General features: G+C 46.4%; 1 protein-coding gene across 1 annotated transcript in view; it reads left to right on the top strand.

Moving 5' to 3' along the window:
* Positions 1 to 143: 143 nt before the first annotated feature.
* The window catches only part of LOC144150049 (uncharacterized), a 107,252-nt gene continuing 82,536 nt past the window's right edge, over positions 144 to 24,859 (top strand). The window contains exon 1 of the mRNA XM_077681847.1: positions 144 to 1,471. Within this exon, the coding sequence (XP_077537973.1) occupies positions 1,441 to 1,471 (31 nt within the window). The 5' untranslated portion in view covers positions 144 to 1,440. The remainder of the gene's footprint in view (positions 1,472 to 24,859) is intronic.

The following is a 24,859-nucleotide window of genomic DNA, read 5'->3' as shown; positions in this document are numbered from 1 at the left end:
TATCTGGCTCGCTTTCGCTGATTACCTTCTTCGTACGGCTCGGACTCCGAAACGCGATTATGTTCCGGCGCGTCCGACTGGCCTCCTTAGCGCGGGCAGTGTTATATAGACGCTTATTGCGCTCGAGTGCGTAAGCGCCTGGATGCGACGTCGTGTGACTGCCGGGCAGGTTTGTAGCGCGGCTTCTTATTCTCCATTCGAAAGCCGACCCGGACAGTGCAGCAGTGCTTCGGAAGTAATAGAGAAAAGCGCGCGAATCGTCGAACGTTGCCGAGGGTGGTGGTTCAGTATTTTTGCTGTTCCGGACAAAAAGGGGGAAGAGGTATGCTACGTGGTGGTCACGTGACCACAATCGTCCAATGGGAGCGGCCCCGGAGGCAAAGAGTCCCCGTGGCGGAAACGGGCCGCCGACTCGAGGCGGCGTCCCGAAAATTGGGTCAGCGTTCCAGCGGCTGGCCACCGAATGAGAAAAGAAAAGCGAAACCGACCGAAACGCCGAGAAGAGCCGGAGGAGAGGAAGAAATGCATAAGCAACGGGGCCGATGGAGAGCAAATAAGAAAAGCGAGATGCGGAGGGAAAGATGGCGAACGCGCTTCAGAGGCTGAAGCGAGGGAAAGAGGGAACCAGTCGAGGAAAAACCGTTCCCAGTGTAGACTTGAGAGCAAAGAGAGGGGAACCGCACACCGTCGCTTTCGAAGCCTCACGGAGAGGGAGAGGAGAGAGGGGCACACAGACAAGAAGAAAATTTTTCTTTCTTAGTTGGAGCCCGCTTTAGTCGCAGATTCGGGCTTCGCATTTCGTGCCCGAGGGTTCCAGCAGATGCTCCTGTCCGCACGATAGACCGCACGGCCACCACCCCCCTCTCGTGGTACTTACCCCGGCCAGTTACGTCGTCTACTATACAGAGGCCTCTAGCCTAAATACACGTCTTCGAATTCTCTCTCTGGGGGAGGTGCGCAGTGGATCCTCAGCAGCGGTCGTCGTACGTGATCGAGTTCCGAGGCAAGTTCAGTCCCCCTCTCCGGCCAAACACCGGTCGTCGTCCGCTAAAATAGACGGCGGTATCAAAAAACGCCCATGTTCTGAAATAACCACGTGCGACTCACGGTTATCCTTCCTGGACGGAAAAGAGTGTCTTCTGGTTGCGCGAGAGGTGCTTCTTACAACGCCGGACCGTCTTTGCCACTAACGGTGTCCTGCCTCGCCGCGCAAGGAGACTCTTCTAACTACTAGCTCTGCACGGTGCGTCTTCGCCTACTGCGAGGCCCTCCGAGGCCGTGCATCTGTGGTGTGGTTTGCAGTGCGCTATTATTGCTGTGACCATACGAGGATTACGTGCGTAGTCCACGGAGTGAGACTGCGGGGCAAAGTGACACGTGCGGATTCAGAAAGAATTTTGAGTGCCCTGAAGAAAACCTTTGTTTTTCTTGAACTCCATCATGATTGTGCTCTGCGCCCTGGTCCTCATCGGTAAGTTTTACAACCAACTCTTAAGAACTTGCAGGTATGTGCTCTGTCAAGCCGATCCTCGGTAAAAGAACTTATGTGGCCTCTTATACCCACACAATACCTTATCGCAGCGTACTTCACGGCCTTAACTTCGTAATGAAGCTACGTTCTGATCGTGCCATCGTCTTGAACAGCCATATGCCACGCCGACCCCCTTTCTGCCATGAAAGAAGATAAAATCTGTTCCAAAAAAGCAACACTTCCTTACTGTGCGCGCGAGTCTTTTATCGGCCTCAATATCTAATGCACGCATCGCTATCGGCGGGCTAAATCTGTGGCGGAAATTGATTTCCTCGGTAACGTATCCGGAAATTTCTGCGGCTTTGAGGTAAGCCGCCGACATAACGAGGATTACCTCTCGGGAGAGCGTGTTATGCACGCGGGGTATTTGCGTTACGTTGCAACGACGTGTAACCGAAGTTGCGTATTGGGAAATGAAGTAATCATACAAATGAACTTACATCCCAAGCTTACTAATTAACTTACCACCTATCATGAGGGTTTATTTTGTCTTCGAAAAGGTGTTGTAAATCAGTAATATGTAACGTCTTTTTTTTCCTAAATTTAATAAGATTCTCCTTTTAGAGGTAATGCCAAAGAATATTAAAGGGGCAGTGAACGGCTTACAAAAATATTCTGACCAGATCTAAAATCCATCGTTTTTTTTTGCGACACGAGCCCTAAAATAGTCTAGTCATTAATTTCGCACATCGACTCTGTTGCTGGCTGAACGCTGCACACCACATGCATGTTTTTTGTTCCTCACTTTGTTTTTCGGACGCAGTTTTTCTCAGTGATGGTCAACAACTTTTACTGCTGGACGTTAAATCTTGTAGGCAAATAGCACGGAGGCGAAATCATAGTAGTGGCTGAAATCGTTGTGTGTGCATGACCAGCTTTGTGCTTGCCTAGAAAGCGGCACCATAAAGATGGTGATGAGATGTGATGATCATCTGTACCAACGATTTTCCACGGCATGCACGCAACAATAAAATATTTATCATGGTACTACGAAGGATAGCAAGAACTGTAAGTAAATGAGGGAGAGGAAGGGGGAGCAAACAATGGAAACTTCATATGTCCCTTGCTAAACACAGAATAGTAATATTTCTTCCGGATGAAACGACTGTAAACGCCCTCACACCGTCTTCAAAAAGTGCGAACAATGTGCGAAATTTGTCTTCGGGTACCTTCAATCTTTGGGAAACAATTGAAATGCAAAGTTCTGAAGCGGTGTCGTAGTTCGGTCCCTCAAACTCACGTTAAGCAAAACGGAACAATATTAAATTGAAGCAAAATATTTAATGATCGTTCGAATAAGATCTACTTACAACTTGAAAACCGTACCTTCCTTTCTATGTTCATTTTTTGAATGTCTGCTGCACACAAGAAATACAATTTTATAAAAATGGGCGTAGTCTCCGGTCTGTTTTCAACATGAAAAAAATGGTTCATGATTATTATCCTCGGCAAAGAAATTTGTGCGCAGCGCAATGTGCATTCTTCTCGGTCATGACGCATAACTGCTACGTCTCGGGAAGTGATCACGTGATCAGCGAGCGCTCGGCGACGAGCGATACTCTGCTGTTATCTCGCAGCTCGTCGCCACCACCGAGCATGCTGTAAACCGCGCTCGAACCTGCCTTGAAAATGTGACGTGATGCGGATGAGCCACGCAACAAGCAGCATGTCTCACTGCCACCGTCTCATACTTTGTGCAAGCGTCGCCAGCGACGAGCTTCGCGTGCGGGCTCAGCATACTGTCCACTCCCTCATACTTTCGCCGCAGTTTCTTCCGCCGTTTTCCTTTGGTCTGCGCTCGCTCCTTTACGACCCCGTCGCCGCAGCCACAGCGAAGCAGAGGCCGCAAAGTCGCTGCGCACTAGAATGTTCGGCGCCTGTTCTAGCTGTACGAAACGTACAGTTGTAGTCACTGAAGTTAGGATGCATGCAAGCGACGATGATTCAGCGCTTTGTAAAAGTCCCGCTCGTAGATATTGACAACTGGAAATGTGGAGGAATATTTTTTGGTATATTATCGGTGTTTTATTGTCATGAATACGGACACCGGGATGCCGTTAGTGGGCAGCGCTCTAAGGGACGGGACCGACGAGGCACATTTTGATCAGTTAATACGAAATTAGTTCTTGGCGTAGGGCTTTTCGTTATTGTTTCCGGGTACCTTTCGGTGCATATCGTGATTGGTGTTTACGAGCTTAATAAGAGCACCCGTATTTTTTCTGTACCCTTTTACGTCGAAGCGTTTGATTTCTTGGTTTCCACGTGTCCTCTCTGTCATCAAATTCATACGGAAATTTTTCGTCTCCATAGTTGGTGTTTTGTCAAATTCATACGGAATTTTTTCGTCTCCATAGTTAGTGTATTGTGTAGCCTTATTGAAAGGCTCCTGGAGGAACGTTTTGGCCGGTGCCGTTGTAAAAGCACTTGAACACTCCCCCTCATTCATGCGTGCACCGGTGGCAGACGGGTGGAGAGGGGTAGAGGGCACGCGCCACCAGGATTCCCGCACTCCTCTCTGACCTGCCCATTGTGCTGGTGGGAGATTTCAACGTGGACGCCTGACGGCTCTATGCGACCTGACGGCTGTCCTCCGTTGTATGGCGGTTTTGGATTGGTGGTATGCACACACAGTTGGATGCCAGTGAGATGCCAGGGGCAGGGACGCTCGATGCCTTCGAAGATTCATTCCTCTCATCTTCTAAGAACTATGCGCAATCGCGAATTGCCAACGAACATGTCTTGCTTCGCGTGCGCCCTGGAACGAGCCCAGCTTCGCTGGTCATCCTTCTTCACATAGCGGAAGGGGGTTGATATATTTTCTGGCATGACCTACAAGGCCTAGTTTTGCAGCCGAGTGTGTGTACTTTTGAAAAACAGGTAAACTTTGTTTAAACTTGAAGGAGGGAAGTATGCGGGCGCTAATCTCATATATATTCCCCTTGACACGATGATAGGAAATTGAGAAGGGCATACCTTGGTAAGTACTGTGAGAGCGCAGTTTGTGAAGATATAACACAATCCATATAATTAAAAAAGCAGCTTTCACCAGTCGTACCTCGAATTTTGACATTTTCATGGTGTTTAACGGTAATTTGCATATTTTAGCTATTCCTGCTGCTAGGATCTAGTGTCGGCATTATATTTTCCGATGAAGTTATGATTAGGTAATAACGCCCTTTAGAATTACACAGATATTTTATCCTAGGGATACGTGGTTAGAGAGCACGCTACAAAAAAACGTTTTTAGAACCGGAGGCGTCTGCCAGGCATGAGATACAAAAACCACATGTTATGAATAAAGTCATAAATAAAGAGAGAATTTGTCGAACTTTTTTACCGCTGTTTAAAGAAGTATAGATACGATTATAAAAAAAAACAAAATGTCACATTTTTTACAGCTTCCCAAGACAAGGCTGAGCAAGTTCACAACCCAAAATGTATTGAAAATATACGGAACACAAAGCAATACGACGAACAAAAGTTAGCGTTGAGTGGTGCACGCCCAGTTGACATTTGCACTAAAGCTGAATGACACGAAAAGAACCAGCCCAGAAATGACCTTTATATCTGACAAAACCAGCCTATGCAAACTTACAAATAAAATCTCGCTGCAATATTTTTAACATCTTCGGCGTCCACACCTTGTGCGCGCCTCCTTGATATTCTTTCCGCAATCTCTTCTCGTTGCTGACAAGCAATCATGGGATCTCTCTTACGCTCATTGAGGCCGCAGTTACGCTGCTGAAAACTGGGGCTGGTCGCGCCATTTTGTGGATTGTAGCAGTTCTCTTCAGACTGCGTAAACGGATTGGTCTCGCGATAAAAGACAGCAAGCCATGACACCCAAAATACGGGAATGCCTCTTTCATAAAAAGGGAAATATTTTATTTAAAACCTGACGCACACACGCGCACGTACTGCCATTAAATTTATAACAGAAGCATGTTGGTAAGTGAAATGCAAAACAAAATGGGTACTGCCTCTTCGTGCACACCGCAAAGGCGGTTGCGTCGATCACACCTCGGCAACCAATCGCGTGCAGGCACCGTTGCACATGCTTTCTTTGCCTTTTCCGAAAAAGGTGCGAATGTGAATACTGTGTAGTGCCGCTCCAAGGAGCACTGCCCACCTGCGTGGAATTGGCTCCTTCCTTTGTTGCAGAGCCGCACAGCCTGCGATTGGCGTAGCTATATAGGGCGTCCCGTAATCATGATATCATTCAAACGGGGTTATTGAATTGAACCAGAGGTAAGTCATTATTGTTGGCGGTAGCTTTTGTCAGTAGTGACAATCGCACAAACTAGACCCTGTTTTGTCACAGTAGCGGTGCGGCCAAGTGGCCGCTGATTGACCCCCTATCACCTGTTTTTCTTCCAACTTTGCGTAATGGTTAGAATTTCGGGTTAAATTTGGCATGTCTGTTATTATGACGCGAAAAAGTTTGGAATGAACGACATCAGCATTGTGTCTTCATTGCCGCTTCGAACAACGGTCCTTGTAGCAACGGACTGTCGCTGGTACCTTACAATAATATTTGAAGCACTTGAGTAGCATTGAGGCGTGATTATTCAGTGATGGCCATGATGTAGACTCAACGGACGTTCCAGCGGAAAGATGTAAAGGTATGTCTAGGAGTTTCAGAAACGTCTCTCAAAGCATTCTTTTCCGTCTAAAAACGCAGCGGTGTGTCTGTATGTGTAATTCTCTTTCGTCCTACCCACATAATACCTCTCCATCATTATAGTGGGTTGTAAAGTTGTGAGTTGTCTGGTTTTCTAATAAGCCCACGAACTTGGTCAAACTTTTCCTTCAAAGTTCATCGCTCTCTATTCGGGTTAATCCAGATGTACCAATTATTTTCGTTCCTTGATGTAATCGTGACTCGAAGAGGCAACGCATGACACGATCGAGTTATCGGGCTAGGACGCTGGCACGCACGTTCACGCAGGCACGCAAGCAGCAAAAACACTAAATTGTTTCACGCCCAGGTAAAATGACACAACGAAAAAACGCCCGCAAAGAAGAACACCATAAATAGGAAGTGAAAATCCAGTAAGAGGTGAAAGCGGCGCTATACCCGAAGCGTCGCTTCGGAAAATACGTCTTCCTTTTCACCGTCCCGAATTTTTCGTTTTCGCTTTTGCTTCCAGTTTCGTCACGCACACTTGCAACGTTGTCCTGCTTTCTAAGTTCGCGCTCCAGAGCGGACGAGTGAGCGCTAAATCGTCCTCTTACCTTTTTTTTCCCGCTCAGATGTGAGCGAAAAAAGCACTATTCTTGTCTCGACCAGCGAGCATACCGGGCCTGTAGCCCGCACATCACGGAACGGGAGATAACGGTCAAAACGCAGAGAGATCACGCCGCAAAAACCCCGCCAGCGAAACTGTCACCTGCCCAACGGCCGTCTGCTTTAGAGCAGAGAGCGGTACCGGTGCATCGAACCCGTTTTGTTGGTTGAAAGGACACTGGAATTACGACACTCGCGAGAATCGCAAGCATTATTACGCAGCGTGTAGGGTTGATGTTGTTTTATTCTTTTTTATACGATGCGCCTTTTTATAGGTACGTATAAGCACTGTTAGGTTACAGGAGGTGCGTCTGCTGTTTTACGATGAAAGCCTTAAGTGGATCAGTGTGCAAAAAAGCGACACTGTTGAAGTGGTAATAGTAGTTCTATTTGTCCGGTCAGTAAAGCAGCCCCAGCAGTAAAGAGTGAATAAATAAAGACACACGCGAGATCATATGGGATTTGAACTCGGGCATGCACAGTACTAGCCAAGTGCTACCAGCTGTGCTATTTTCGCACGTTGCCAGCGCCAAACAAAAGTTGTCGCTATTGTGGCTTTGTTCATTGTGCAGCCGGAAACTATTTTAGTGATATCACGGGAGCGTCGACTGATGCGTGGGTCAGCTCCTTATCACGGTAGAAAGCGAAAAACCAGCGAGACTACATCGAATGCGCAGAACGATCCAGCCAGTGCAACCATCGTGTGACAGGCTGTTCCCGCAAGCACGACACAGCCCCGTCCCATGATAATCAGCCGGCTGTCTTGAGTGCCGTTGCTGTGACACTAATTTTGCGTGCTTCTTGTTCACGGCAAGGCGGCTGATAACGAGCGGAAAGTGGATGTGTCGTGTGGGCGGGAACAGCCTATCAGATGACGGTTGCACTGGTGGGAGTGTACTGCGCATGCGATGCCCTCGCTAGTTTGCCGCTTCCTCCCGTGATAAGGCGGTAAACCACGTGTCAGTCGACGCTCCCGTGATATTACTGAAACATTCACCGGCTGTACATACACACTTGGAGGATTGGCCAAGAAACGGGAGCTTTGAAGGCAATGTGCCCGTTACACAAAATTCACAAATCTATGAATATGAAACGCCAACTTTGAAGAATAATAAATGGCGCGTGAGACCTGAACGTCCTGACACGTAAGTAAAACCGGTGCACACCAGCTGTGCCTAAGCCTGATACTAGGAAATCTGTAGCATGTGCCAGTCTGCTAGCTAACAAAATTCAGGCCGCCAGAGGAAGGAACGAAAGCAACAAAATCGACGTATACCTGGTGTAGCCGAAAACAAGGCGGATAAAGTAATTCGTGACAAAAAACGAACGCGAAAAAAATTGCCTCCAATTCACGCTGTGAAGGTGGGTGGGAAGCAAAACTTTAAACGACTCCCACAACAATTGCCCATGCAACGTCACTTGAATTCACACACGTGGCTCTACAAAGAGTGAAACCAGGTATTCTGCCAGCGGTTACCAGGAATTCGCGGGGGCAGAGTCCCGAACGCAGCAGCGTCAGCCACGCCCGGGCTCGAGCCCGCCGCCGCTGCAATCAGGCCGTGCGTCAGCAGAAAGAAAACGGAGAGGAGAGTCTTTCGAAAGGTGAGACAGCGCAACCTAGCTATCATGATGTGCTAGTTTGGGGCTACACCACCGCGCGGCACAAGCGCAGACACCAAAACAATTCGGCATGTGAGCTTACTGGTTCTCATTTGTACCGATTTAAACTGGTTAGATGAGTATGCTTTAGAATGGTAAGAAAGCTGAGAGAACTTTTATAATCGAAATTTATCAGAACCAGTTGCTCCTTTCGCCGTTTGTAATGCCTCCTAAAACACAACCGAATTTGGCTTTCACCCGTTTAGAAAACGGAGTCCCATTCGTCGCAAGCAGTGCGCAAAAGGTATCGTTTCTCAAGCGGCCAAATGTCTGTATGTTGTCTCTACGTTTTGTTTTCCCGCCCTTCAAACCCATCCTTAACGTATCTTTGCCTTACGACCACTTAATTCCGTCCGGTCCAAGTTAACCAGGAGGTGCTGTCGAACAAGTTAATCAAGCCGTGCAAAGGAAGTGCGCAATGGCCGCGAAGCTGCTCCAAAACAGGCCCAAAACAACATTCGCTAAGGCAGACGACAAAGCCATACCACTGACGCGACCACCTGTGTGAGTAGGCGCTTGGGAACGCTAGGTAACCATTCGCCGCGCCATCTACACTCTGCTTCATGAGTGAAAACCACCGTCGCCATCCCCAGGCGCATTGGGAGTTCCTTCACCCGCACGCCGCGAAGGAGCCGTTGGCTGGTAGAGGTAGAAAGCTTTGCTTTAAAAAGTCATGCAAATGCGATGTTGCATAATGATGTTTTTAATAAGCACCTCCTTGCCTCTGCTTTCGAAACACCTGATAAGCCTTATGTGCCACGAGGAATTTTTCAGCGTTCGCTAGTTACAAGAGATCTTGCTCCTTCTTTTATGTGGAACCATCAAAAAAAGCAGTAGCTGTTAACTAGCCTTCTGTTTTCACTGATTGTAGGCCCTTGGCGAAAGTTAGAAATGGGAATAACAATGATAATATTATTATGTGGGGCAGCCTCTGTGTTAGTTGCTCAATGGGCAGATGGGGGTCATCAGAGCTCCTTTCTAAGAGCACATTATTAAGACAGCGGGTGCCAAAGCGAGGGACACCTTACCAATTTGTACCAGCGGATATCTGGTGGCGGGGTCCCGTCATCCTATTTCCCCGGTGGCGACGGCCTGTCCTTAACCACTCGGTCACGACTGCAGTTATAACTTTCACTAAAATTGGCTTACTTAAGTAATGATGACCTTAACTGGTTAGTTTGGAACGGGGATAAATTTTGCTGAAGCTAAAAGAAATCTTTTACTTAATCATTCACGTTGACCAGGAAAAACCATTCGGTTCTGACTGGATATGAGGTACGTCGCGAGACCAAAATGGAGCGCTCCGCAGTGAAGAAACTTGATCTGAGACAACTGATTGATTGATTCGTTTAACGCGCCGAAACAAATGAGGCGATGAGGCTCGCCGTAGTGGAGGGCTCCGGATTAATTTTGATTACCTGGGGATCTTTAACGTGCGCTGAAATCTCGTGTACACGGGCGTTTTTGCTTTTCGCCTCCGTCAGAAAAGCAGCAGCCGCGGCCGGGAAACGTGTGAAATATGCCCAATTCCCCATTACGTTTGAAAATTTCTCCTTGTCACCGCCGGGAATTTTCCATAAAACTGTCTTTTGTGCTTTTGGCAATTATTTTAGGCCTGAACAAAAATTAAAAGAAGCGAAAAAATAAAAGAAGGACTTGTTGAGTCTGTTCCTCTCACATTGTATGAGGTATTCAATGAGTTTTTCCTTGGAAACGCAGCCACACCTACTGAAATGCCTGAAAACCAATTCCACGATTCTTCGGTACTTAACCTGGCGGAGCACACATTATTTGTTATAAAGGACATTTTCAACGCCTTGTTTATTACTTCACCATAATGGTCATGTTGAGGACACGACGAAAAAGCCATTGCGGGCTTTACAAGGCGTGAGCTGCAACAGCAATCAACCGGCGTATCTAGATTATGTATTCAGACATGTCGAGGCAATTAGGTGACCATGATTCGAATAGGGCGAAAGGAGATGTATTTTTGTATGCACAGCGGTTGAAATCAACGAGTAGATGTGCAAAGGATATTCTCGTTAAAAACATACAATCAAGAGCAACTCAGACGCCGTGCCGACCCTTCGACACTGATGCGCTCGTCTCCGGTCAAGTTCAATCTCCGCTAGTTTTCAGCCACTCATAGTCGTCGTATAATTTTTAGGTCACTTTACCCCGCATTTTTAAATCGAGGAACGTGTTAACTACGTTGGTCGAAAATCCACCATCCATGGCAAACAAGAAGGCTGGCCCAGAGTGCGCTGAATGGATGAGTGACAAGGGGGAAGTGAACGAGTCGATGAATTCTAGGCGTGACGCGTAATTTCGTAGGAAGACTAAGCTGGGTAAATTTTGCGCGGGGCGGTAATTCAACCAGGGTCCCTTCAAATACGAAATATGCACCGAACTTGTGGACCACCAGAGCGGGGTGATAGTGCCAGACTAAATGGAAACCCAGCGAATTGCATGGTTGTGGCTTCCTACATAGAAACGTGTGTTAAAAACACATACACATCAGTAAAGGGGGAATTTTAGCAGGGTCAAATTTTTCAAGTTGAACGTAAGTGAGTAACAAGGCACGTTTTTGATATTAGGGTAGGTCTAGCAAGAGCGATTGCCCAACTGTCCGAAGCAAAGCCGCAAGAAAACGTCGTAAAGGGAAACGATGACGATGATACTGAGGGGACAGATGCAAACCACTGGCCACGTGCTACTCCATGCCCCACACCAATATTGCGCATAGAATGAACGCGTTACACTACACTCTTCACCGGTTCTACAAATTAAATCGATTGGAAGTATGGAGCGATGGACTCCGGACCGATGTGCACCAACAGAATGGCGGCGCACAAAATACCAGAGCAGCAATGGCGTGTTCAGCACTAATCTGTTTGCCTTCATCGCATTGTAAGAGCGTTAGGAGTCAGTACAGTTTTGCAATTGCTGGCCCATTTAATACTTTAACCACGCCTTTCGTTTTCTCCACGCACAGTTCTAGAAATCACACTTAAATGTTTCATATGGAGCGGGTAGGTCGCCAAGCTTACCTCCATTTTTATTCCTGTAAACGACTTTTTGTCAAACTGGCTATATAAATTGAAATGAAAACAAATCCAGTCTAATCCTACACAATTTACCCGAGCCCCGCAACGAAGACGAACAGTGAGTACGAACGTTAACTGACTTATGTTACAGGATTTAAAGGGTTTAAAATAAGAAAAAAAAATTAAAGGTTATTCAAAACGTTAAATCCTAAACAAAAAACACGATTTTCTTTTTCACGTAGCCCTTGCAGGAAACGACAGAATAATAATGTGCTCTTAAAGCATGCTGGTTTTTTTACCTTTTTGTAATAGCTTTTTATTGCCATTCTATTCTTCAAATTTTAACATTCATAAATATTTGTTAGGTCGGAATAATTTTTTTTCTGTAGTATAAAAGAGTTACTATGCACAGTTTTTGTTTCTATCGCCCGTGAATCCTAAAAAAAATTGGAAATGTAGGGTTCAACTACTCTTGTATGACTGCACCCACACAAATTTTACCGCTTTCCGATGTGTTTTTAGGTGTTCAGCGGTGACCAGTGTTGGCGGTGCAACACGACGTCCCATAGCAAACTGGTTTGCGCTCCAAAAAAGTTTCCTAATTTTTATGTGACAAGCAGGTGTCACCCCTTTTGTAACCATGTTAGCTTCACCACCACCCTTGGGAATTCCGGAAGGCCGTTTCAAGGAGCCTTTTTCGTGGGACAGATTTTGCCAGCGCAGGAAAGAACGGTCCACTCTAAGTCAACACCACCATTTTAGGGCAAATTATCCCTCTTATTAAAAAAAATGTCAATCCACATGAGTCGAGCCTACTGTTTCTTTATTATTAGTTAATTTTTATTGCGCAGAAAATTGTCAAAATTCAAATACAATGTCCTTGCGAGAACGGTATATATTGAATTTCGGTTCAGATTGGACGATCGGCAGCGTACGTATATGTTCATATATAACATGGTCTCTCCCTGTTACATGTAGAGTCATGGACAAATGAACCGGGATCACGAAAATACGAATTAGGTCATACAAATAAAGCGATTCGTTTTTATAAAAGTGAAATTGGCGTAATTACAGTAACAAAGTTGGAAAGTTTGGCTTTCTAAATATACCAATAAGGTGCAATTATTCGACCGCCATGAACGGCGTTTTTCGGTTTTTGTCATCTGGATCACACTTTTATGTTCGCATTTCATATGGCCATGACTGCATTTAATGCCTAATTGCACTCTCCACGTTGTCAGGGTTATTTGCTGCTACCTGCAGTACAATGACCCACCGGGGTGCGTCAGCGGCTGAGGCATTGCGCGGCTGAGCCTGAAGACGTGGGTTCGATTCCCGGCCGCGGTGGCCGCTTTTATGATGGAGGCGAAAAGCAAAAACGCCCGTGTGTACGAGATTTCGGCGCACGTTTAAGATCCCCAGGTCATCAAAATTAATCCGGAGCCCTCCACTACAGCGTGCCTCATCGCCTGCGTTGCGTCGGCGCGTTAAACCCCACAATCAATCACCTGCAGTGCAATGTACACAATGTGCGTCGCCGCTGGATTCTTTGTCGATATCTGTTACCGACTCCTCAATGTTTTTATTGCTACCGTGAGCAATTTCTGGGGCATGTCGGCGAGGCTTTGCCGTCGCGCCACCGACCCACATCGATCTGTGAATGCAAGGAGGGATATAACAGCACATAATGATAGAACGGAGGGAGGGCGTAGAGAGAGCTGCTTTCTGAGCTAGAGGAACAGTTACCTTCGTGGCGTTCCGACGGTGATGTCAATCTGGAGCACGGCGCTCCAGTTCCCTTTGCAACCTTCCCGACGGGTCCCGTGACTCCCGCCACCACTTGCCATAGTTGCAGAATGGAGTTTGCAGGGTGTGCTCACCCGGCTCAGCCTCAGGTTCCGGAGGGAGAGGGAGCAGAAGCTTTCGCCTTCCTAAAGAACCAACAATGGATCCTCAATTAAATTTTAATTTCAACATTACTTCTTTTGGTGTCTTGATATTGCTAAAAGTCACATTATCCTAAAAGGACAAAGTCTTATACCTGATGATAACAGAAACTGCAGTTATGATGCGAAAATTTGAGAAATAAATTATGTAATGCAGAAGACACAAGAAACCGTGGGGACTCACCAGCAACTTTCTTGCACGTCGCCATGACGTCACAAATACTAGTTCGTGTGGGTGCAGGCCAACAACAAGACCATGCTACAGGTACCACTTGGTAGCTTCGCTCTAAGGTCCGCAGGGAGTTATGACATGCATGACTGCGTCATTTATCTTGCAGCGTCTCTGGTGACTTTGAATAGTGCGCAATTTATAGTTTTGTATTATTTCTTAGCTTTTCTTGATGAATAAAACCCCCTCCGGAGCGGAAGAAGCGCGAGCGAGGTATAAAGACTAGATGCAACTAACACTACGATTTTTGCTATCTTGATGGCTCTGCTAAAAAAATTGTTATGCTGTTCTAACTAACCTACATGATTCAATTCGGCCTGTTGGAGTTAAGGCGTTTTGTAATACAAGGTAATAAACTTATCAAAGCGTTATCTGAACTTTTTTAGTACTGCTACGGCACGATGCAAAAGTAGGCTGGACGGGTACTCCTCAATAAATAAAAGAGAGAGCAAGCTCTGAAAGCATACGGCAGAAAAAAGCCCCATTGACTATGTGGAAGGGAGCGGTTGGTGGTCTTTTCCTGAAGAGTAAAAGGACAGACGCCGAGATAACAAGAAAACCAAATCGAAACCCCACCGACTCACTCGGTTTGCGAAACGTTCAACAAACGCTAGGGCTTAAAAATACCGGGTGTTATATTACACGCCTTATATGCCGTGTCGCCTTCCGCTATGAAGCGTTACCGTGTTTAATACTACAGGAAGACCGGAAACAAGCCATAATTTGTATACGGTTGAAAATTATGTTGTCACATTACCCCGGTTTGCCTCCCTTATTACTTTGCAATCTCTCAGGGAGCTCGGCCACCAACGCTGCTATATCAACATCAAACCCAAAGTAGTGATCGCTTGGAGAGTAAGGAGTGGTAAATAAGGGACAAGACGAGACGGCATTTTGGTAACGCGAGGAGCAATTTCTTTCGTAACGGCTTATGATATTGTCACGAGAAGACGATGAAAAGGGCAACGCAACGTGACTCTCTCATCCCAGCCTACGACGACGAAGATCTGTGGGTGCGCGCTGCCTGCGCGGGCTCTGGCTTGGCCGCCATGTTAATAAGCTGTAAAAAGATCATTCATCATTCCTCGCCATGGTTACTGTCGTCTGTCGGGCGCCATGTAACAATAATTATTGTGAAGGTAGTGTAGGAGGGACAATAGCGATACCCGGGAGAGGATCGGGAAGGAGCCATGAAGACAGAATACAAGTTTGTTTTATTCCAAAGATTTCGCGTTTCATAGCGCCCCCAGCGCTTGTCCGGCAGCAAATGATGCCGTATTCACTGAGAAGTTGATTTAGGTTAAAATTTTATTCTCCCGCCAAACCGTGAGTTTTTTCTTAATGGCAGCAATGAAGTCGAAAGCGCGTGTATTCAAGCGAACTTCCACTGCGTCATTCGGGTTTGCGGCCTTGCTTTCCGTTAGCCCTCCCAGATGGCGCTACTACAGTCATCCACGAACCGTTTTCCGCCGTTGCTTTGTTTTTTAGTTTATTTGTACCTGACTTGTTTTTGTTACTGTAAAAATGGATCGCTTCTCGAAACATAGGGTATCCTCGACAAACAAGGTCACGTAAGACAACGCCAATCGGCCAGTGTCCTGTAAAACAACTTCTAAGCGGCGGAGTGCCTTGCAGCTAAAACAAGCACAGTGCGCACAGTACCAACAGCAGTGCCCATCGGTACTTCTACGCTTACGTGCGTTTTCGTAACTTTCATTGCTTATCGCACCATTCTTACTGCTGTAGAATAAATATGCATTACACTTAAGCTCAAATAGTTCGTTCGGAAAGCCTATTATCCATGCCTAATTTGCGTTTGCTTTTTCCGGCCTCAGCCATTCGCACAGCTGGGCTCAAATGACATCACAGGTTCTGTTGCGGGAAATCAGCCAGTGGGTCACATGGCCGTTCCGTTTTTTCCTAATTATGTAGCTTATTTGAGCGAAGTGTGCTTTAAAGGTTGTTTAAGTATGATTCCATGGAGGCAATCTTTCGAATGGACCGAACTTGTGTTTGGTCCTTATGATTTATTTAATTAAGTTTGGTAGCACCAATAACAATATTATGAAATCAACAATAGTAATAAATACAAAAATAAATCTTTCCTATTAATAAAATGTCAACTAAAATACATTATTAGTGATTATAAAAACCACTTTAGAGTATTTCAGACGACAGGACAAATTTATTCTTGGACGGAAAATCCCTCGTAATACTGCAACTACATAGCAAGTTCAGCATGCACTAAAAGAGACTATAGATGAACGAACCTTTAGGAAGCACCATGGGATCTCCTAAAGCGAACGATGGCCTCGGTTCTTACAAACCGCATTCATCCCTGGTTTTTGTGCAACCCCCGCGGCGTGGTAAAAGTGGACGTCAGGAAAGCATCATGGGGGCTGCAGCAGCGCCCAACTTGAAACACCCGTTCAGAACGACGTAAAATTTCACGCACCAACAATTGCTATGCGGGTGGTTACCACGGCAATGTTTTTGTTCCAGTAGCCGCCGTAGCAACGTTTATACAACAAAACAAAACATTATATTGATGAAGCCACCCTGCATCTACACCAACCAGGATTTCGAGAACTCCACATATCCCGAGATACCCTCCTTTTATCGCTCTGAAAAAAAATCATGCACATTGAACCTGCGCTTCAGCACAGCGTAGTAAAGCACCGGTGTTCAAGAAGAGAGGTGCACTGAAAAGCTACGGTTAGCCATCGCGGGAGTGCAGTTATGAGTTGAATTCGTTTTAAAAGCGTCTTTCTCGCGCCTGTTTCAAGCCGGTGTGTAGTTAGGGTAACCTGACCTCTGACATGTACAGAAACCCACCCTGGTTCTCTTGCGTCAAACCGCTGGAAAGAGACACAAACGAGCTATGGGTTACCAACTAGACAGAAACCTTACTCTATTATGTCTTCCATCATATCCGTGTCTTTTTCCTGAGCGAATCGATGGTGGCTCGTACTTAACACATTGGCGCGAACGAAACTAAGAACTCTGTGTCAGCGGCAGTTGTTTATAGCACGCGCTACCTACATTTCGTAGACGGCATGTACCTTTGAAATCATTTGCCGAAGTACAAAGCTCGAAGGGAATGACGTTCATCGTGGAGTGCACGCGCTCCCGAACGCAGGCACGTTTAAGAGGCTCAATGACCGCTACCCCAGAATGACTCCACGTGGCCAGTGCGCTAAGTACCTCGAACTTTCCCGCCGTCTTGAAGGCGTTGACCAATCTTCTCTCACAGCCTGCCCTCTTTCCCCAAGCGGCCACCGCGGCTAGTTCTGCCCAGCTCTCACCCTCGATGACGACACAGATTTCACGCTCTGATATCAGGAGAGACCAGCTCCTCGCGCTTGGCTGGTGATCGCGCGCAGGCGCCCTTTTGCATAATAGCGCACGAAATCCCCTGGGAGCGATTTCGCGCGCATGCGTTTAACGCGGATCCTTGCCCTGCGGCGAACAGCGTTCGCTGCGCAGGGTCTGCCGAATCGTGCCGTTGGGTGTGCACCCAACTGGACGACTTGTTCGAGAAAGCGTTTGGATGGGACGCGTCTGCCATTTAAGTCGTTTGCGAGTATCTATGTGCACCACATGATGTTAAACACATCTGTTGCAAGTAGAGTGATTACGTGCACGTAGCGTAGTCTGCCGCACATAAGTCCCGCAGTACTCTCCTTCCAAAGTGAGCGCAAGAGTAGATATATGAGGTCTTTCAGATGATGTGTTCAGACCGGCAATCACGTGGCATTGCTGTCCCGTTAGCTGCACCAATCACGGCCGACACCTATCCGCCGCGTTCTAGCTTACTAGAAGTGTTATCGCCGTTCATGTGTAGTTCCCCATCGAATGACCAATGCTGACACCGTTGCGAGCCTCCGCCCTCCATTGTCAGCATCATCACAAGTCTTTGACATCGCCGTTGCACCCAATCACAATGGAAGCGAGTTGTGTTTTTCTCTATGAAATCACTGGATATTCATACACCGCGCTTTTTTGGGAGAAGGAGATATATGGACCGTATGGATGCGGCGTATCTATTGGCAAACCAAAGGCCTCGGCAGCTTTTGCCTACAAATCTACCTCCGCGCATATACACAACATCCAATTCAGTATCAACACGTGTACCCGTGTGTGCATGTGCAGAGTAACTAACCGTTTGCAACAAAGGATCGATCTTCAGCAGTTGGGCAGCATGCCTTCAGCGCCGCCTTCAGATCACCCACCCACTCACCGTTGTAATCAGCAATTCTGGCAGTAAAGCGAAATCTCTATTAAAAAAAGATAAAGGAATAGCTTTTCTTTTTTTGGCGACCATCAATGATTCCCGCAATTCTTTCCCATTATTTAGGAGTTCCCTGAAAGCAAAACCACACTCCTCGTTCCTAATGACCGGCGTTCATGCAGTGCAGTGTGATGTGGGCCTAGCATGCATTATGTACACAGAGCTGTCAGTCTTTGCAGCAGCTGTGACATTTTACCCGTACACTTGCCTTACACTCCCCTGCCCTTCCCACTCATCAGTGAGTCATCTTTACGGCGAGTGCCATTCACAAGACCTAATCTCGCACCTAAGCTCCCGCAGTGCTTCCTGGGAAGTCTGGCTTAACCAAGGTTAGGGCGTTGGCGTGAGGTCAACGCAATAACCTTTGGCGCTGAACTGCCTTCTGGTTAGTTAGGGACTCGTAGAGATCGACGGACCAGCCGTGTCCCAATGCAGAAGCCGTGGTACGACGGCCATTACTTGGGCTGGCTAAATAATAATGTTTTCTTTTTCTCCGCATTAAGAGACCACTTCTCTTTCGATCACCGATGCACAAAGGACGCATCGGCTCCCACTTTTCACTCGCTTCAAGTTCCGCCTTCCTTGCTTGTTCTCTCCGGGGGGAAGCCTGATTTGTGAGAAAGCGCGGACCAACCACACGCAGGCGTGCAGGCAAGAATTCATCGATGCAGAGGCAAGCAGTAACACGCGCGCTCCACTGCCACACGTTGCATAAGCGCAAATTTAAGAAAAAAGAGGAGGTAGCGGGAAGTGGTAGAAGCCGAGTGGTTTCTATTCTGCCAGCCGTTGGTCACGAACTTCGATGGAATCCTCGCGGAAGACATAAAATGCGTTTCTGCCAAGGCGGAAGCGCTTGGTGACCTGGCCACAATATAGACGCAGCCTTCTTCATTCAGACATCACGTTTTTGCCCGCCAAACGGGGCCGCAAGCTCGAGTACCGGTCCCTGCGCGCCGTTACGGAGCTAAGTCTAACCAAACGTGACCGACGCATTTACCCGCCTTGCTTCGCCACTACTTTATGTGCCGGACAGCCATTTTTGATTTTATTCAGCCTTCCTGAGAGGCAGTCAGGGAAGGCTCTACGAAATATGTGGGAGAAGAGTCAAGAAAGAAAAAAACTCGTGCATTTGGCTCTCCTCCTTTTCCCATGACTATTTACTATTGCGCAAAGCGGGCCCTCAATCACGGAATTCGATACCGGCAAATGCATGAGTGCTTCGCGGAACGTAAAGACGTTTATTTACCAGCAAACCCTCGTTACGCGCTGCAGGTACGCGCTCCCAAAGCGTGCCAGCATGTGGGGTATACGGGACGGAGGTCGACAAGTATCCAATCGTGTTCTTCTTCACTCTTAAGTCGTCTCGGGCGGCACTATACAAATACTGACTGCTTATATTAATTCAATTTGTTTATTTTCACTCCAAGGAGCAGTGCTCTCGGAAATAAGGCTACAGCCAGCTTCGCAATGTTCCCGAGCCCAAGAGAGTACGGCATCATGCATTTACAATAATGCAATCACAGTCCTCCCGATGCTGCAAAAAAATAACGGTACACAGATTTATAACAAAGCAAACTGGTAAATCATTTACACAATGTTAAACAAAAAGAACAGATCGGTATAACATTACAAAGTGAAATTGTACACTCTTATACATACGGAGAAAGCTACCGCACTCGCACACAATCAAAGCTGCAAAATCATAGCAAATATGTTTGACTAAGCAAATCGACAACTACGCGTAGTGTAAGACCTACCCGCTAACCGGATGGATTTGTCAAATTTAGTTTACACACATAGCGCCCTCTCGTTATGTTTTTCCGATAACCGAATAATTACAAATGGGTGATAACCAAAGTTCCGGTGACGGGGTGTTAGAATCTACTTTGTGGTCACACTGGGTTCTAGATAGCGGCTCTAAACAGAGTAACATTGCTAATGTGCTGAAAGTAATTATGCTGGTAGTGTGGTGCAAAACTGTACCCGCGATGCGGAGCTATCGCCTTTTATCTTATAAGGCCACTGCCCGAACACCTTTCCTACCCAACCATAATATGCGAGGTACTACTGACAGTAGCCATGTTAATTTCACTACTTTTACTGCGAAACCGCAAGTTAACTTGATAGGTCGCACTGCGGCGTCGTGGCAAAGAGAGCCCCCCTCCACGCTACATGCACAAAAAGAAAGAGATGTCACCAAAATTACCGACTACTCAAACAGTAAAAAAGAGATGAGAAAATATTTTAAATGACGCCACTCTCCCCAGGAAAGCTCGTAAAAACAGAGTAATGTATCTGAATTTTGAAAAATTCGGAAATCCCCGACCTGGGAGTCAAAACTCTGGCCGGCAGAGCTCGAGAGGAGCTCCTCCCCCCCCTTCCCCCCTCCCCTTGGCACTCCAACTGCTCATAGAACAAACTGACTAATAGTGGAGTAGGTGGACTTAGGCTTAGAAGTGCGTTTTACATATTTGTACTGAGGCCCACACGGTGGCGGTTTCAACACTTTCATTGACAGAGTTGCGTGATATGATTTGTAAACGGAATGTCCCGTAATAAAATTTTTTTTCACGGTGTACGGGACATTTCTAATTGCTTTGATTTGTACTAAAAACTGTACTGCACTTGTGTTGTACCAGTGTGTGAGTCTTACACAAGTATTTTAACTGTTATAGACTTGTTTTGTAATCCCTCTCGTCACTTGCTACACTGTGTGTAAAATGTCCAGCGCCCTTAAAGCTGTTTCGACAGCTCTTTTTGTGGCCTTCTTGCAACAAGGTTGTAAACTAAGTTCTATTCAACTGTATTCAATTCAATTCAAATTAAGCATGGTAATTACAGAAGTAGCAATTAGGTGAACAGTAAATTACGTTACCGCTAAAGGTAATCTTTTCTCGGCGATGTGATGGCGGTTGCGGTGTACGTGGGCGTGAAACCGGAAGTGAGCCGAAAACCAGAAGCAAAACGGTGTTTAATCCGGAACTGAACCCTAACACGATCCGTCATTTTTTGAGCCCGCTGAACCCGAACTGCAACTCTTCGATAAAATAAATAATGTTTACCAGTTCATGACGAAACGGTTAGATCACCCGTGATTGAGAGCGGACAATGCCATCCCGGATTGTTATTCCACGAAAGATCAACATCGCAACGCCGCCCGCCCTTTTCTACTTCAGTGCAGTAATCACAGCAATATTCGGGCGGTCGTGTGAACAATATTTCTCGGGAAGCTGGCCATAATCTGTGACAATATCAACGATCTAAATGCGGTTGTTACAATATGAAAGACGTACGCACTTGTGTTTAAGAGATATGCTGGTGCTGGCCGCGCGTGCTAGTGCAATGATGCCCGAACGAAACGACACACTTTGGTATCCTGAAGCCGTTATGAAGCACAGACTTTGCCCTTCCTTTGTTGGGACCGCATTGGCGCATTCAGACCGCACGTTTGCTGCACTGCGCAACGGCGAAAGCCCACACATACCTCATTGTTGCATTTCATAATTTCGTCAAAAAGACGCACACCTGGAAAGAGTAGACACTAGACAAGTGTTATCCCTAGGTGTGGATCTGTGGCTAAGCCGCTGAAGGATGCATATTCGATCACGCCCGCTCGTATTGCCGTTAAAGCAAAAGGGAAATATTAATGCGTAGGCATTTGGACGTTCGTTGAACATTCCAGGTTGTCGGAATTTTTATACGGTGCGCCTCACAGCAGAGGCATAGCTTCATGCATCAAACTCGGCAATATTTTTGTGAAATATGTTTTCGCGGGGAAACAAAAAGGAAACTCCCATTACCTGGCTTTCCAATCATTCCACGCAGAGTTCACACACGAATATTTTGTGTTTTTCTCGCTTCTCAGGAAGCGTAGGGCGGTCAAGTGTATACCGGCAGTATCGCGGCGTACGTTGAAGTCAGAAGATCAAAACCACTTTAGTGTGCCCCTGCAAGACAGCTAACAGGGTCATATTTCGTGTTTTGTAGCTACAAAGCTACACCAACGTTAACATGTTTTCGAGGCATCTCATAAAGAAGAAATCTGGTTCCGGTTATAAAATTTGATATAAATGGAAGGGGCCCTGTTTAATGCTAGAGCTCAGCTTTTAGTTCTGCTGTATATCGTTCACAGAAAAAGTTCAAATAGAAAAGGCAAAGCGCACGTGAGCGTGTGCTTGTGAGGAGCTCTGGGCGTCAGCCAGGTTTGCACCACGTGAGGAGCTCGCCAAAATCACAAACAAATACCGAGCGCACATGAGCGTGAGCCTCGCAAAGAATTCCCGGAGTCTGGCAGCGCGACCTTCGAGAACACACGACCTAGTGTTCATGGCGTGATCTCTCGCGTGCTGTTTTTCTCCCCAGTTCACATTCGCTCACGCCGGAAGTGGGGAGCCCAGCCACGGAGTACCCTGTTGTGATTGCGAGTTCACACGCCGATTTGCTCAGGTTACAGCGCCTGCTGAAACACTTCAATTTAGGAGGGATATGAAAGGCTGCAGACAAAACGATCCGGGCCTGCTAGTCATGGAGAACTTTCGGCAGCAAGTTCTGAAATCCATGTCAGGTGGAACGGCCGGGTCTCCGAAGAAGGGAGAGGGGCCACCAGCTCAGCCGTATCGGCAGCTTTCCACCACCAGTGAATGCTGCGCGAATATTCTTAACGGCGGAGGTGTTGTTGTTGGCCTCAATGCGTGCGGCGTCGTCAGGATGCCTTTAGTCCTAGTTACTGACCGCGGTCTACCATGCTCGCGAGCATGTGCCTCAGGAGGAGCGCCCGGAATCGTCCAGGCTTGCGCGTGGCGCTCGCAAATATATAGCAAGAAAAAAGTTTGCGTACCTTGGGGCATCGAGGAGGGAGCACAAGATATCTGGCAATACAGACCCCGAGTTCGCGAATCGGGTTGCCGCCGGTTCTAGCCCGTGCTGACGCGTTCCACCTTGGAGGAAATCTGAAGGCATGCGGACAAACCGGTCCGGGCCCGCCAGTCATGCATGAGAAGGACGACAATACAGATGGAAGTGACGGTTACTACAACTACACCAGTGAAAAGCGATGACATGACGTATAAATAAACGATTTCAAACTTAAAGCAATGCGGGAGGGTGTGCCCTCAAGTCCTTACATACAACAAAAATCACCCAACTTCGCTATAGTTCCAGCCTGGCACCACTGAGTGTAAGCTTCGTCAATTTTTTATATTGGTTATCAAATTAGAGCGAAATTTACCCAGTTGTCTACGGTATAGTTCATTTGTAAAATTCGAGCAATTATGTTACATCAGAAAAAAAATGGCCCGAAGAATAACCAATTAAAAATAATACCCACTAGTGCTAAAACGATTGATAAACTCCCGATATTGTTTATATGAAAAAAAAACAGGACCGAATGTTTAGGAGTTTATTAGAATGTGTGATGTTCGTAGGTTTTCATTGTAAACAATTTGTTCTGGAAGCCAAAATTAATAACGTTAACTTATGGAGAAGTATGCAAAGACTCGACAGAAAGAAAATCTGTGGCGATAGCTGCAATAGCCTGCGTTTTACACTCGTAAAAGTTTCGAATTACACGCGACTGGTCCAACGCATCTGTACCCCGGGGCAGCTGTGGGAATTAGTTTTTAGGAATGAAAAGTTTCTCCCTGCATATTGTCTGCTAACATTTTATTCCCTCTGCACAAGGGGCTATATATAAGATTTCTCGCACAAATTAAAAATGTCGACCGGACTCAACTGTCCCGTCTCTCGGGAAAACCCCCAAAACTGGTCCCTACGACGAGATAAGGACTGAGTGAGAAGTTTTAAGGGAAATAGTCAGTACGTCCTGTGGTTTTCCTTATATCTGACCCAATTGTTTAACGTTATCTTTGAAACTGCACCGCTGTTATTTGTAAAACTGTAGGATTTTTACTCTTTCGTAATTTTTTTTACTCTAGCCTTTAATTTGTTTTATTTCTCACTTAGTTGGCAACTCAACTTGTCGAACCAATTCGCGAAACGGTTCATACATTCCTAACCGATTCGAAGGCCACCAGTTCAGAGTTTACCGGTTCAGAGATTTCGAACTGGTTTGGAAATCGCTTCGGTGCGTGATTTAGTCAAACCGGAACAGAATTAATTTTCCTGTACTTGAAGTTTAATCGAACTGGCATTTTTTCCGCTTCCACGCACTGCTTTGAATCAAGTTACAAGTCGAAAAAGACGCAGAAAGCAAACGATGGTGATGATGATGTGAGAACATCGTCTGCAGTTGGATACAATGCTTTCGATATCGCAACATGATAATGCGCGCTTAGGCCTTCCCGAATTTCTTAATTTAGGCGTTAGTTTACAAAAACCGTTATTATAAGTTTTTATCAGCAGACAGTCATTGCCGAGTAGTAATGATATCTTTGTTCAAAATCACGGGGGCCGGTGTTAGATAGGTGAAACTCCCCATCGTCAGAACGCGGTTTTTTATTCAGATTCATCGTGACACCAGTGACGGACTAATACACACAAGTCGAGGAAACTTAGATGCTGTAATACACTACTGGCCGCTGTGGCCCGAAAAAAAATAAGATTTCTAGGAAAGAAGAGAGAAAAGAGGCTCTGATGAACTGACATCCGATTTTTAGCTTTTATTTTTTACCGAGGGTCTTCGCTGATCCAATACAGGATGAAAGATAAACAAAACTAAAACCCCCGGAGCTTATTATGTCAAGGAAATGTTTGTTCAAACTGACACGTGGAGGCGGAACCGCGCTTCGTTCAGGTAATTAAAGCCATTAATACCACCCTAAGCCCCTGATGCCGGCCATAACAGTAATCGATCTGATCACGTAGGAGTGACAGGTGGATGGAGGTTGCGAAAGCAAAAAAGTATGTAAGGC

Source organism: Haemaphysalis longicornis, unplaced genomic scaffold, assembly GCF_048455015.1.
Source record: "Haemaphysalis longicornis isolate Haplotype H1 unplaced genomic scaffold, Haemaphysalis longicornis Haplotype H1 scaffold_8, whole genome shotgun sequence".
In the NCBI taxonomy this organism is placed as follows: Eukaryota; Metazoa; Arthropoda; class Arachnida; order Ixodida; family Ixodidae; genus Haemaphysalis; species Haemaphysalis longicornis.
The sequence above is the reverse complement of the archived record's forward strand: the minus strand, read 5'-3'. Positions and strand labels throughout refer to the sequence as shown.